Source organism: Strix aluco, chromosome 2, assembly GCF_031877795.1.
Source record: "Strix aluco isolate bStrAlu1 chromosome 2, bStrAlu1.hap1, whole genome shotgun sequence".
Classification (NCBI taxonomy): Eukaryota; Metazoa; Chordata; class Aves; order Strigiformes; family Strigidae; genus Strix; species Strix aluco.
This window is the reverse complement of record NC_133932.1, coordinates 73,489,341-73,505,347: the sequence shown is the minus strand read 5'-3', so window position 1 is coordinate 73,505,347 and position 16,007 is coordinate 73,489,341. Positions and strand designations below refer to the sequence as shown.

The window sequence follows — 16,007 nt, the reverse complement described above, 5'->3', positions numbered from 1 at the left end:
TGTTTAGTTCTTTCCCCATTCACAGCTATTTTCACAATCCCAGTGAATTTAATGATATTACAACCTGCTTTACCTACAACTGCTCTTGCCAGTCAGTAGGAGGTCAGGCCTGTTTGTTTGATATTGCTGACATTAAATCATCTATGTAGTGACTGATAAATAAAGATATGAGTAAACTTGTTAGTAAATATAAGTAAACATATTCTATAAATACACACTGAAGTGTAATTAAATGTTGATTAAGCTTTTACAAACCCAGAACACAAAATCATATATCTGTTATTTATTGATGAATAAAATGGCAGGTTTTAGCCTTTTCTTTTTCCCAGGTGTAGACCTGAATTCATTGCGCCAAATGAAGATACAGAGACCTATGACAATGCTCACAGATGTCCGACAGCTCATATCAAGTGGAGGAAGCGTGAATCAGAAGAATGATGAAGGAGTTACCCTGGTGAGTGGAAATATGTAATCATCACCCTGTGAATAAGGATGAACTGCAACTGTGTAGTGGTGAGCATGTTTGAAAGGCAATTCTCTAAGAAGCAGAATGCAAGATTTTGGTTCTCATCTGTCCTGTTGGAAATAGATATATGTCAATGTCATGCATAGCACAGATTTTAAAATAGGCTAGTGCAGCATCTCTGTCTTAATGACAACTTTCTAGCTCTTAGCCACTGAATATGCAACACAGAAATTAATAGCAAAAAAAAATATTGGTACTGTAATTTAGAACTGCAGCAGATACTTGTGGTCTCTGACATTCTGTGTAAGTGAGGGCCTGAAACTTCACTCAGTGATTCCTGTTTTAGGCTCATATCTTCTGGATGAGCCAGGCTAAAACACTGTTTCATGAAGCTGTCCCATCTTAATTCAGTGTAATGAAGCATCCACCATATCAGTGGATAAGTATTCCTCCGTCTCCTTAATTTGCATGTTATTGGTAGTCACTGTGTCTCAGTATACTTTTTTTCTGTTAATAGATCTTCTATCCCTTTGTTTTCTCAGGATTGCTACTTCTTCAGCTGTCAAATAATTTTGAAATTAATGTAATAAAATATTTAAAAAATTAATGTATTTTTCCCTAGATAGCCATCTGTTCTCTTTGCATATAAAATCTTCAGCATCATTATCAATCAATAAATGGCCATCAGTAACATTAACATATTGAATAACTTCTAAAAATTCTTTTGTGTTTTTCTGAAAATACTGTACTAAAAGAATTAGAAAGACAAAGATGTATTATTATTATCATCATCATTAATAATTAATTATTCCAGCATTTAGGTGGAATTACATTCCATGACACTGAATTAATACACTGAATTATTAGTATTTAATTCCATATTTTAATACCTGTGGAGTGTTCAAACTATAAATGAAAAAGTGAACAGCCTCATATCTGGGATTGTTGAATCCAGCCACTGGCCACCTCAAGGCAGTTAACTGTAGTTAAAAACAGGAGAGAAGCAAGGGAGGGGTGGGAAGAAATAACATAACTTTTACTTTATTTCATAAAAGCATTAATTTAGCTTCCAGTTTTCTGATACATTTATGCTCAGGTGCTAAACCACAGTAAAATGCAAAGTTGTTCCTACTCTACTTTACTCTTACTCCTACTTTAGTCTGAACTGGCTTAGTTAAACTGAGTTATGAAGTTACCTAACTATCACTGTATAAAACCTTTTCTGTAGTGAGCTGGAATAGTTGAAATGCATGTCTGAAATATGTTTAACATTATTTTAAATGCTAGGAGAAAAGCGTTGTGGATAGTTTGGTTTTTGTTGTTTGCTTAGTGGGATGTTGACAAAGGGGACATTTTTTGCACCAACAGTTTTTATGTTGAACTTTGATTTTCTGAACTTCTTTCACAGTCTTGCAACAAGTAGCTACAGAGTGGATCATTCTGCTTTTGTCTGAGATTTCTATTATGTGAAATTTTTGTCTGACAAACTAGTGGGAAATCTGGAATTTGTTAAACTGCTCTGTCTCTATTCATTGGTGTGGAGTCAGCCAGTCTGTGATAGCTGTACACATATCAAAAGGTTCTGGGAATACTTTTTTGTTGCTCTACATCTATCTGTAGAGGGAAAACAACAAATATCTCAGCTGTAAATAGCTGTTTTCTCTTGATAGATTTGTTTTCTCTTGATGTAAGTCCATGTGTAAGTTAAGATGAATCAGGCAAAAAATTCATAACATAAATATATAAGTGCACACATTCTCACAGATTCATAGCACATACATATGTGCACATGCAATACAGACACAGAATGATATATTGCAAAATTAATTTTTCTGCCAAATTCTCCTGTAATAATTTTTTCTTTGAAAGATTTCCATCACAAAATATTTCCTTTGTCCTGTGAGCTTTTAAACTACTAAGATAGCACTTGTCAGATTGACATCTGAATAGAAAATGTAATTTCTTCTTTTAAAACAGAAGAAAAGCTGAAGCTATGTCAAATTATGGGAAAATTTTGAGGGTTTTGTACATTTGAAATTAGAGCATTTATAGCGTACAGATTTAGCTTTCTGTCCCCAGAGTAAGGGTATTCTGTCCCCTTTCCAGAGGAAGATTTTTGATGAGGTGTAATGTGTTTCATCCCTCTGCATCAAGCATGTTCACAGAGAAAACTTTATGCATACTCTTCAGGTGCAGCTGAACAAGAAATTACAAATAAGGCGAGTAATATCCTGGACTCTGTTTTTGGTGTCTCCTATGCTTATAGTGACTTTGGAACTGCACAGTTCTAGTAACAGGTTTATTGCAAGACTGTTTTCCTGCCATTAGCTATCCATTTAAATCCTCAGAAAAATAGCCTCTTTGCTAACATTACTTCAATGGAAAAAAAAACGTAGTTGGGCTACGTGGTTTGGGGATACAGGTTGCCACCTATAATCTCAATTCTCCATTTCTGAAATCTTCCTAAGCCCTGTTCTTGCTGACCATCATGAGAACTGAATCCTTCTGACTGGGGATGAGCAAATATATTGTGCCAATTTTCAAATGCAAATTTTGTCCCCTTTGCTCCCAGAAGTGGAGGGAATTTTTGATATCATAGCAGAGAACCATGAGAAAATAATGACCACTGAACTATAACCTGCATCAATCTTGTCATGTGAAGAATGTGCCTCAACAGAGTTATTCACCATACATAAGAAACAATTTCCACCAAAACACAGAAATGACAAATTTTCCCGGGTGTAGGATTCTTTATTACATTTTCCTCTTTTACTTGATTATTACCTGAGTAAATAATTTGCATTGCCCCACTATATTTTTGTCTATGATCACTTTCTCTCTTTCTCTCTTCACAAGTCCTGTTTGATATTATATTGCTTCTATATTTATTTTACATACTTGCTATTTATATTAATTATATAAAAAATAAAATCTTTTTTTAAAAAATCTCATTCTATAAATACCATTTACAGTGGAATTGATTGCTGATATAAATGCCAAATACATATAGAGCCTTGAATAGTAATATATTATAAAAGTTAATGTCTAGTTTCTGAAATCATCCATTATCAAAGATATTTTTGAGTTTCCTCTTTCCCCTTCTTGCCACTACAGTTTTCAGTACCTTATCACTCATACTGTATTTGCTACTCAGAATGACAAGCCACGAGCAAACACAGCTACCTTTGAAGTCATCCCTGCTTTAGCAGCAAGTTACACTACTTGACCTCTGAGGTTCCTGCTGACCTGAGTTTCTGTCATTCTGTTACTGCATTTTCCACCCTCTCTCTGTTCCACTTGAACTCTGAAATGTGGTTTACCAATACAGAAAATCAACTAGAATTATTAAAACAAATACTACTTAAAATAATTAACTATCTAGGAAAGCAATACAAGTAAAAGAAATAAAATCTCTGTGGTTCAAAATTGAGAAGGTATTTTTTGGTACCGATTTCATGCTGCAAACTCAATGTGCTTGGTTTGATTATGTGTTAATGAATTAATTTTGGAGTAAAGTAGTGTCAGATTACATCTGGGATATTTGAACTGCCACAAAAGAATGTTAGGTCTAGACCAAGCTCTGTTGAAATATATGAATCTACCTGGCCTCATGAAGTTTGTGAATGTGTTTGAAAGGATGTTTGCTTGAATTTGTATGAAAAGTATCTAGTGAGTATCTAGTGAGTAGTTCTCAATAAGCTATCATTCTTGTCTTTAGTTTTGTTTATAAATGCTATAAAAGGTTCTGCAGTGGTTTTCTAGTCTGTTATTATCACATGTATTTTGTATTTGTCATTACTGTCATTTAGCCAGTTAGGTCTGTGGGGCAGCCAAGATATGCAATAGCACGTCATGGGCTTTTCTGAGTTCTTTAAACTGTTAAGATACTTTTATATTGCAGCTGCATGTGGCCTGCGCTAATGGATACAAGAATGTTGCATCTCTGATACTGGATCATGGGGCTGATCTCAATGTAGTGGATAATCAGTACTGGACACCCCTACATTTAGCTGCGAAGTATGGACAGGTAAAGCTTGATTTTTTTTGCCTGCTTCTCTTTTCTTTGTGATAACCTTCTGTAGCAAGAAGAAATAATTTCAAGTAAGGGAGACTTGAAATTCTGGTTTTAATGTGAAAAGCTTACACATTCCTGTACTATAGGTGGCATCTCAAATGGCAGAGATCATTTGAGAATAAACATTGTAAAGCTATCAATCCAATACAGCTCATTAAAATCAATCTACCATCAACAGCAGTTTGTCTCCAGCAAACATTAAATTTGCACTGACATGTGAAAGGGAGCCAAAATAAGCACTTTTGTCTGTTATTTTCTTATATTCTGATGTCAAACTCTTACTTTTTAGCTAACTTTTTTTTTGCAGTTTATATTCCAGAATTCACTTAACACAACAGTCACATTTAAAGTTTTCCAGTCTCTGAGTTGTGGCATGGTGCTCTGGGTTTGGGATTTGAAGGCCATGCCTAAACATGACTTGTGCCTCTTAATATCCTACCTTTTCACTTTTCCTTCATCCTCACTCTCTCCAGACATGCTCAGTGAGCCTTTGTTATAGTCTGACCACTTTAGGAGAGATCCCCACAGCTCCCACTGCCCCACCTCATGGCTCACAAATCACCTCTTACCCACAGGTACCTTCCAAAAACCTCTCTGATGCATCCTAGCTCAGCCTCCCATGTTCCTGCCCTTTCTCTCATCAGGTCTTGCTGCAGCTCCTGGAAAACTCGTCCTTTCTTGTCTTTGTCCTCCACCAGGATGGGCTGGACCTGATCTGCCCAAGGAGCAGGACACAAGACTGAGTGTTGCTCTGAATACAAATTGCTTTCTTCTGTTCAGATTTCTGCTGACACTGTGAATCTGGGTGTACTGAGTTAGTCAGAACATGCTATGAATTGTAGCTGTCAAGCCATTCCCCTGTTTCTACGGTACTTTGCCATCTTGTAATGCTTATTTTTATTGCCATCAACCATGCTTTTAAATGTAACTCGGAATGGCAAGAAGTTGTTGATCCTAAACAGGACTTACGTTTTCTTTTTTTATTTTCTAATAAATATAAATGAAAATCCTTACATACTTCTGCTGGAGTATGAACAGCATACTTAGATCATCTTAATTCTGTTTCTGATCTCAGTGGAGACAATCACACTCATTTAGCTGAATCTCTAGCCAATGGTTGAGGAAAACTAGGATTTTTGTTCATGTCCATTTCTGGTATCTCAGTTGGGTTTTGGTACTCGTAAGTAAACCTGTGAATTACAACATGAAGGTGCTGAGTTACAAGAAATGGGATGCTGCTGATTCTACTACACCCTTAGTGATCCGAATATGAGGCCAAGATTGCTTTTTCTGTGGGCTTTTCTTTTCTTTTTCCAGGGTTTTTTTTTTTGAGTCTTTCACTGCAGGTAATCCACATGTTAAGATTTAAGGAGTAGATTCTAAGCATGCCAAAATCTCTAATGAAAAGCAAAAAAGACAGGTGTATAGGTAGATGGATGTAATTCAAGTACTTATGCATATATATTATAATTCACCTGTCAGACTGTCTTTAGAAAACGGCTACATATATAATATATTTATAGGTTTGCAAAACCATTTAAGCATATAATTCAGTACTTATGTTATATATTCATTCATGTCCTGTTGCTTATTAAAATGACATAAATGTATTTCCTTATTGCATGTGTTCTCATTTTCATGGAATAAATGGCTTCCAACCTCCTTTCAGACTTCAGAAAATAAATAATATACTTTACAGCAAGAAGATAGTTAAAATACAGTAAAAATAATAGTAAAAATAAATGTGTTTGAGACTAGTTAGTTCTGCTGGGATATAGATTTCTCCTATTGAGATACCCTGTATCTGCTCTTTTACATAGTATGAAAGCTCAGTATATTTCCATAATAGATTAAATAATTGGATTATATTTGTATGTCATGCAGTGTACCCTCAATAATTTCTGGAAGGTTAAATTTACAGGGAAAATTTTTCTGCAAAAATACACTGAACCAAAGTTTTGTTAGCAAGTAGGCATCAGTGATATTTTGCACGTCCTGTAGTTTTATTTTTCTCATCCCACCTTGTCCTGTGGTTTTCTGTAGTTCCACTGCCTTCACTGATCCCTCTGGATCCTCGTGTGGTACTGCAGGCAGGCATGCACTACCTCTGTTCAGACTTCAGCAGGGCAAGAAAATGAAGTAAGGTGATTGCAGTGATGTAATTTTAAACTGGAGATACTACTTCTTACGTTTCAGAATGGCTTGCAAGTCTGGGCTTTGTACTGCATTAATGTAGTTATACAGTGACTGTAAGTCTCTGCTAGTGTGTAGCCTAAACACTAGTTTTGTTGACAAGGACTTGAACGGACTGACTTGAAAGGGCTGGGGAAGAACTTCTCTCTGGTTATATATGTGTTACATGTATATGTTTGCAACACTAACCATGGATGACTTGAAATACCTTTTTTGTCATGCAGTTAGGTATTTTTCTTTTTGAAACAGACCTATACAGGTGAAGTTTGTAATTGAAAGTGGCTAATGGAAAAAATGTCCTTCCTTTTGAAGTGTTCTAAGAGCTCAGAATGTTCTTTTGTGAGATGATCCTTTTTGCTGGCTCTTTTGTTGAACCGTGTCTCTTTTTATGTCCCAGACGATGATGGCAGTGACTTTTACTATTCCAGGAGTCTTCAGTGAGAAGCCAGGGACCAGTTGTGCTACTCACCGTACAAGCACTATGGGTAGATGTGAAGGAAGACAAATGAAGTAACATTCCACTCTTCCTCATTAAAATTAACAAAGTACAGAGCAAATATCTTCCCTTTGTAGTGTTAATGAATAATACAATTTGGAGATTCTTTATAATCATTATAGATAATTTGCCATCCTTATTTAGGAGATAAATACAGCTTTCATATGGATTCCGTTTGTAAGAAACAACTAAATAATTTCAATTCCTTTATGAGAGGGATTTATTAGATATCAGGGAAAACATTTCATCCAGTAGCTAAGCCATCAGGATGTTTTTAAAATTTCCTTTCTTATGATGATAATTTTGAAACATATTTTAGCCTTAGTATGGATTTTTGTGCATATCATATTTATAATTACATTTTGAGTAATTAATTATAGACAAATACAAGCATTGTTACTATTTTGGGAAAAAGTAGTATGGCAGAATGGGAATAACCTTAGTCAAGACATGATTTGGATAGTCTGTTTTAAATTAAAATATATTTATGAGGGAATAGGTTTTTTAGCTAAAAGTATTAATGATCCCTGAGAAAGTGATTAATATAAATTCTGGATTCCATCCCTTACATTTTCACCCTCTTGTAGCACATATTTGTTGCAGGTTTTTTTAAAAGGTCTCACTTGAAAGAGTTGATACAGTGATAAATCTGTATGTTCTACTAGAAGACTGTAAAAAAATCTATTTGGTTTTGGTTTGATATTCTTTTCAATTCTTGAGAGGATTTCTTTCCTTCCAGGAATGTATCTAAACAGAAAATTAGCCTTTTCTTGTCTTGTAGCTTGTCTAATAAGCAATGATCCTTTAATGACTGGTCACAGAAGTTTCAAAAAACCCTTTCTAAACCATTGTTGTTTGGTAGTTTACTAACACTGTTGCTGCAATACCTGCAGCTAAACCCCATCCAATGTATAATTAATATTATATTCCATGAGTCATAAGGACAGATAGTATTTCCTGTTTATAACATTTTTCATATTCTCTTATGAAAAAAAATAAGTAGTGATATTCTTATGAAGAAACTGTTACATTGTTTTAGAGTGACATCCAGAGTCAAAGATATGAGCTCTATACAGTTTTATGTTTGCAAATACACAAAACACAAAAAATTGAAAAAAAAACCCATAATACACAAAATGAAAAAAACCAACCATATTTGGCTATTTGTAAGACCATAACAATAACAGAGACAGTACTGATTTATTTACCTGGGGAAAAAAACAGAAGAATCTACTGAAGTTTTAAATTTATAGTGAGAAAATCTAATTTGTATAGGAGGAAATTTGTAAAGAATAAAGGTACTGCAAGCTTCTTGTTACAAATCTCAAATTGTAAAATAATACACAATGTAAGTGGATTGCAAAAAGCCTATTGCTCCATTTTCCACAGAAAATTATATGAGAAATTATTGGAGCAAAGATACATTATTGTGAGTGAGATAAGCATGTGAAAGACATCACACCTACACATTATAATCGAAATCTGGCTTGTAGAAATACTTCTATAATGGCAAAACCAGTTTTATTTAGGGCAGGATTCTTTTCAACCAAATTTACCCACCTAATACTTAAATCCAAAGTCAAATCTTTGTGGTGTGTAATACGAAGAATCACCTCTAGAGTGCAATTCAGACATATCTAGGAGTTGCATTTAAAATAGGTGTGATCAATCATTACTTAGAGGTCTGACCCTCCCTGATTATAGAGGTCATGGGCAACTAGCATATGTTAGAGGTCTAACTTGAACTTTAAAATTTTACAGGAGGAATCCAGACCAAAGTGCAAGGCAGATGGGCCAGAGGATGGGTCAGTTGCTCACTGGATGTGCTGGGTCTCCCCAGTCATCATGAACGGGGCATGGAGTTGATGTCTTACTCTTAGACAGCGTAAAACTGCGGAGAGTGAATCCTATAGAGAGAGAGTTAAATACTTACAACAACATCGATCTTATAAAAACCAAAACATAGCAACAGGTTGTTGCATTGTTTCCAAACAGGAAATAACTAGGAATTTTAAGTTTGTTTTATTTGATGTTTAAAAAATCTGTACCTGTTTTTACATATATTTGTAAAGAAAAGCAGTCCCATGGGTAAATTTACCATCTAAAATTTGCTAGAACGGTATTAATCCAAATATTGAAAAGGAGCATAGATGAATGATAAATGAATTTTCCTATTAGAACCAGAGTGTGTAGATCCAGAGTGGAACATCTTTCTTGCATAGGAGTACAGGATATTACTAGTGAGTTTGAGGGTTATGTACAGGATATGACTACTGAGTACAGAATAAGGCAACTGAGGCTACTGTCTGAAAGCCAGTCTCTCTGCAAGGTGAGGATCTACTTTACAGGAGCAGATTAGGTTAGCAATGAGTGCAACAGACTGTTAACTGAAATACTACCAGCTGCAAACATTAAAAAATAATGGTAATAGCATTAAACAATAGGCATATTTTTAAGCAAGTTTTTTCTGAGTTTCTAGGACTGGTGCCATTTTCTCCCCTGTAACTATTAGGACTAAAAGCAAGTTTTTATTTTTAATGCATATTGAGATTCTAACATTATACCATAAATGGATATTATTGAGGTATTAAGGTCATTTTTCCTTGATAAAATGATGGAGTTTAATAACCTCTTCGACACACTTGCCAATCTGCATCAGTGATGCACAAAATCCTCTTCAAAATAAGATTATGAGGGCAGCAAAGCTAGCCTCAAGAAATCAGAATATGCCAGGGTTGACTACATAAATTTAACAGGGCCTTTTGGTTATATACATTCTTAATACTGTTATTGATGGCAGTTTGAACTCCCTTGTCTCATTCACATGCAGCATGGGGAGTGCTGGCATCCACATAGGATGCTGCATAGCACACCAGAGTGGGGCACAGATCGTCACTTGGGTACCACTCGGCCCATGCTGGCACTGATACCAGCTGCGGAAGGGCGACTTGTATTTGTCAGGCTGGCCCTCTAATTTGAATTTAGCACAGCAGTCACTTTGTGAACAGCTAATAATCTGGCATTGGTAGTGCTGTCCCTGCTGGACATCTTTCAGGCGGCTGTGATCAGGAGAGCACACATTCGCCCTCCCTGTGGTGGGAATAGGCCGCAGCTCTGACATTTGCCTTGGGTACTTTGGCACAATTCCCAGGCACAAGCTGTTTCTTTGTTGTTTATCACAGAAATGTCACCTTTCAAACCAGTTATCGGAGGCATGCAGGTCAGAGCTGACTCCCCAGTATCTTAAATACTACCTCTCCCAAAATTTCGTCCTTGGGGGATGCTGCCTATGTCTAAACTGTTAAATTACTAAATAAAAGAAGGCTATGGATTAAGCCAGGCAACAATCTGGCTCACATTCATATTGTTTACAGCTAGTTTCCTCTACAGGAGATTAGTAGAGAGCTGTTTGGAATGGCCCAACGCAGAGTCAGGGACAGAGCTAACAGTTAAGCGGTAAGGGATACTTAAGCGTGCTCCGTTGCACTCTCTTACTTAGCGGGACAGATTTAGCTTCTGGCTTTGATGTTTAACAGTTTCATGATGTCAAAAAAAAAAGGATGAGAATTGTTGAACTCTGTTCAACAGAACTGTACTCAACAGGACTGTACCTCTCCAAGAGTAACTCCTGCACTGGCAAGGATTTCTTCCCATCATTAAATTAGAAATATCCCAAATAAATAAAAATTGTTTAGGAGCTCAGATGCTTGCCTCATGTTTCTTAGCATGTTATATACATCTTGTGTAATTTTCAAAATTTATGTGTGAAATTGCCATTCTGTAAGTATATTCTCCTTTAACACACATTTGGTTGGCTTGTTTGCTTGGACTGGACCATACCCCTCTGTCTAGTTCATCCAAACACGGCATTTCTTTCAGATCATAGAGGAAACTCTGTGCTTCTTGCTGAAGTCTGAGAGAACACACCTTCTCACTTTGTGATCTAATTTTCTCATTGTTACCAAAACGTATTAGTCATTTGACTCAACTATGAACTGTAGTTTAATTTTCTATTCTTTAAGTGCATGTTGATCTCGGAATAGAAAAAAATCCACATCCATCATTAGAATAAGCTTCAGTGTAGGTGGGATATCGGAACTCATTGTAGGAAATTATATTTAATGTCATTCAAGTTTGGCCATTACCATAGCAGTTCCTTTGAATGCTGTTTCTGGACTTCTGCAAACACATTCCACAAATGTTTTCAATGAAAAGAGCTTAAAGAAGGGGATCCTTGTTCAGTATTTCAAAAAGAATATAGTCACTCAGGGAATACATATTTTCCCTGTCAAGCAGTTGGAATCTTTCATTTATGGTCAGAAAATCCTCTAGAGAATGTTTTATCCAGACATATCTCACCCTCTTTTCTTTAGTCTTTTTGTTCATCTTTGGCATGTGTGATTGTACTCAGGTAGAAGAGCATCATTTCCCTTCAGATCAAATTACTTTCATTTTCCTCAAGCAGCGATACTACTTTGGGATTTCTGCCTGTGATATCTTTCTTTCAGTCTCAATATATTCAGAAGGCTTCTATAAATGATTCAAATGCTAATTGTGGGTACAGAACACTAAGGCAAGAAAAGCTAGATTCACACAATACCAAATGATAAGAAAATAGATTTACAAGTTTGAGCTTCACATGCAGACTAGGGACAACCACAATTTACAAAATTACTATAAAATTCTCAGTGTTTACATGTATGTTTTTGAAGCTGAAAAATGCACAGATTACACTGTATAATTATTTGGTTATTGCAGGATCTCAGTGATTAATATAAATTTAATTTTTGTTGAAATATCACCTACAGTGACTTCCTCTCATATACAAGAGGCATATATGAAAAAGAAGTCTAATAAGACTGTTCAGGCACAAACTTTGCGAAGTGCCAGATTTATGGTCCTCTCTGTAGTATTAATATATAACTAGTAGGAACATAATTCATAAGCACATTTAATCACAGGATCACATAATATTTGTCCCTGATTTATTTTATTTTTTTCTCTAATTTCCTGGTGGACTGAAAAATAGAAATGTAGGTTATCAGTCTTGAAGTAAAGACTGCTGAAGTCTTTACTTCAGCTGTAGAAAAACTTTTAAGTAACCTTTGTCACTTGCTTAGATAGCTGAAAACAGCATTAGGTTGTCCTTCTTTACTTGAACTGTTCCAGAAGTTTAAAAGGCCATATAGGTTAAACACGTTGACCACAGAAAGGTAGTGATGACACTAGGGGAACCTGGGTTCCATTCCAAGCTCTGTGTATGAACAGAAGCAGTCTTTACGGTTCATTCCTCCCACACGTCACCTTGTTTGTCCCACTGTCTACAGTTTGTTCCGTTCTTGTCTTTATTCTGTTGCCTTATTGTCCCATTCATTTGCTTGGCTTCATGTCCTTTCCTTAACACATTCTATCCCAATCCTAATTTCCTTGCACAGGCAGCTTCTGCCCCTCCTCCTCTCCCTGGTTCTCATCCAAGCTTTCTCTTTTCTCTAGTTTGGCTTCATGCCAACCTTCCTGTCCTTCTGTTATACTTATTCCTTTTTCCCACTTGCTCAGAGTCCCAATCTCCCTTGTTTAGTCTCAGTGTTTTTTCCTCACCATGTCACTTTCTTCTTTAATTTTCTTTTTCTGCTTAGTCTATCTCTACCTACATCCTGGCTCCTTGCCACATCTCTCTTCCTCCTTTTCACTTAATTTATTTCATGCTGTTAGTTCCAAAGTCCAGCATTTTATCCATGCTCTGTTCTATTTTTTCCCCTCCACTCTTTCTACCCTGCTGCTAGTCTCATTCCTGCAACCTACTTCTAATCTGTTCCACTTTGCTGACCACAGGTGGTTATGGTCCCCTTTCTTCTGCACTCAAATAGAAAAAATACCTTCCTCATCTATATTGTATTAAGAAGGGAGATCTGTAATGAGTTTCAGACATCATTTCCTGTGTCTAGAACAGTACTGTGGATCAAATTTGCAATTGCAGAGAACATACTATTTAGCATCTGAATGATACTGCTTTTATTTAGGGCTTTACATATGACACTGCCTTTAAGGGAGACTCAGTATTTTAAGGCATACTATTATGTAATGGAGAACAAATACATGATCTTCAAGACTCAATTCACAATAACTCTAATAGCATAATAATTTTCTTACTCCCTAATGTTGCGAGTCTCTGTCTTGGGATTTGTTTTGTTTGTTTCACTCCCCGTAGCTTAAGGTCCCTAAACTACACTTTTCTTCTTAATGTCCTTGATGCTTAGTGAAGTGCCTATTATTGCCCCATTCCATTAGTTAAATAGTCTCCAATGTTGTTCTAAGGAGTTTTATTACTCCATGATCTTATTTATTCCATCTGCTGAATATATGACTAGCATGAAGTTACAGCACTTCTATCACAGAAGCTTAGTAATGATACTACTAATAATAGCAATAATAAAAATTGAAACTACTTTCCTGATTTATATTTTTTTATTGCAAATCTTTTAAGACATCCAAGTGGATGTTTAAACATAGCCACTGATACTGGTTATCCAGTGGTCTACAGTGGACCATACTGGCAAAGGTGGGCTCTGATTTATACATTGTAATCAAAAACTGTGTGGTAAGCATCTGGTGACTGATTTTTTCAAAGGTTTGGAACTTGAATAAGCTTTGACAGTTTTCGAAACAGACAACGAAAGGAATATTCTCAGCCCACAGAATTAATCTTCTGTCTAACACAAAGTCTTCAAATTATACAATCCAATGTTTGTATGACCCAATGTTTGACCCCCACAAGTGTCGAGCAATATATTTTCCTACACCTTGCTCCCAGAAATGCTTCATTTTTGGTTGATCTTTTTTTCTGTCTAATTTAAAAAAAATTTAAAAAAAAATCATAAGCACTCACAGGCAGCAATCCTAGCAAACTGCCTAACAAAAATCACACAGTGAGGTAAACATGCACTTTTCCAACTCAGTGAAGTAAATTTTTGCCTTATGAGAAACTGAAAATTGGTTCTTATGAATGCAGAGGTAGGCCATCTTACTCAGTGGTGAAGACTGGAGATTATAATGGTGTAACCAGTGGTATTTCATGTGTTCTGCCGAGGGGTTTTGTTGTGTTTAGTGAATAAACAGATTAGGTATTGAAATAATACTTGGGCATTTCACACAATAGATTGATGGTCCAAAATAATACTGATTTTACTCTAAGGTTGTTGATCCACTAGTTTCCTATTATATGGCTTTGTCTCAGTGTGGATGAGAGCATGCTGGGGACCATATCCAGAGAAAATGGAGTGGGAACCTGAGAAGTGACAGCAGGTACAAGGAAATTGCAGGAAGAGGGTGGGGAGGCCTTAATCAAAGAGAACTGAGAAATGAATGTCAAAAAGGAAAAGAAAAATAACATTGTCCCAAAAAAGCACCAATAAAAGGGTAGAAGAAAGCAAGTTGGGGAGATACATGTAGGGAGCTGGAAGTCTCAAATACAGGGAACAGAGAAAAATGGCCTGAGGAATAAGAAACTGGACAGGGGGCAAACAAAAGGTTGATGGCGAACCAGGTCACTAAGAGTGGTAGGAAATGTCCAATGTTAAAACAGAAAGAGAGGAGTGGAGAGAAATGTTGGTTTTGACAGAGAAGAAAAGTGAAAGACTGAAGAAATTTACTGGTAGTGGTGCATGCAAATTGGATGATGCATATTCATTGCAGTGCAAAATATCACATCAGGACATTTGCATAAAACCTTCAGCTTTCTGCATTTACAATCTAAGCAGCTATCTCTCCAATGGTAAAGAAAAGGGAATAAATGATCTGAGGTAGTGGCGCTGGGGCTTGGATAATAAGAGTTCAAAGCTCAGCCAGAGCCAGCAGCTTATCCTTTCCAGGTGCTGGCACACGTCTGGCTTCCTGTGCATAACTTCAGAGGAAAATGTCTGACCAGAGAGGAGAGGAAGACACTTTTCAGGAGCACTGATTCTTCTCCGCAGCTGTCACTAGCAGTAAAACTAACATGGCTTGAAAGCAGTTTGGAGCTGCCTTTGCAGCCTCAAGTGTGTAAGGAGATTCTTGAGGAATCTCTATCACTCCTTCATGCCCCATATTTCCTACGCTGTCACTATAGTCACTTATCTGTGGCAACAGGCCTCACAGTCTGTCAGCTGTCCAACACTGGTACTCCTAAGCTTGTGGTTTATGAAACTGAGCATTGGGATTTCTTAGTTAACATTTAATGTGTGGTAAAACTTTGTCCCTTTTTTTGGCATGGGGAAATTGTATTTGAAGGCTTTATAAAGTACCTATTGCAGTAAATTTATTTATGCTGCCTTTTGTCCCCTTATAGCTTTTTATTTTCAGTGTTGCACTCCATGTTTCACTAGGTTTAAAGAACTGTTCAACTCCAGTGGGCCTCTGTCCAGTCAGCGTTTTCTCTGTTCACCTGTGTATGTTTTTCTAACTACTAAGATCATAAGTGTTGCTCCCATTAATGTGAGTTGCACTTAATTTCCTTGTAATATTTCCTTTGAGGATTAAAGCTCAAATTCACAGCAGGCAGGCTGTATGTTTTCCCACCTGCTATTTTGGAAGAAAACCCATAGCTCTTTTGGTGTAACTGTGGTGGTCTTCCTACACATGTGATCATTCATTCTGTCTTGTTTATCAAGCTCAGACTTTCTACATACACAAAGCCCCTTTTTATTTAATCTTGCCTATGTAAACTTGTAATTAGTATAATCTTTCTTTATATATTTTCATTAAGAATTTCCCATGTCCATAAATGCTGAAACTGTTAAAAG

The 16,007-nt window shown here is 36.3% G+C and overlaps 1 protein-coding gene across 3 annotated transcripts in view; it reads left to right on the top strand.

The window, feature by feature from the left end:
• MYO16 (myosin XVI) overlaps window positions 1–16,007 on the top strand; it is a 402,721-nt gene that overhangs the window by 177,025 nt on the left and 209,689 nt on the right. For all 3 annotated transcript variants that reach the window (XM_074815323.1, XM_074815322.1, XM_074815321.1), the window contains exons 6-7: window positions 330–454; window positions 4,368–4,493. In XM_074815323.1, coding sequence (XP_074671424.1) covers window positions 330–454; window positions 4,368–4,493 — 251 coding nt within the window. The remainder of the gene's footprint in view (window positions 1–329; window positions 455–4,367; window positions 4,494–16,007) is intronic.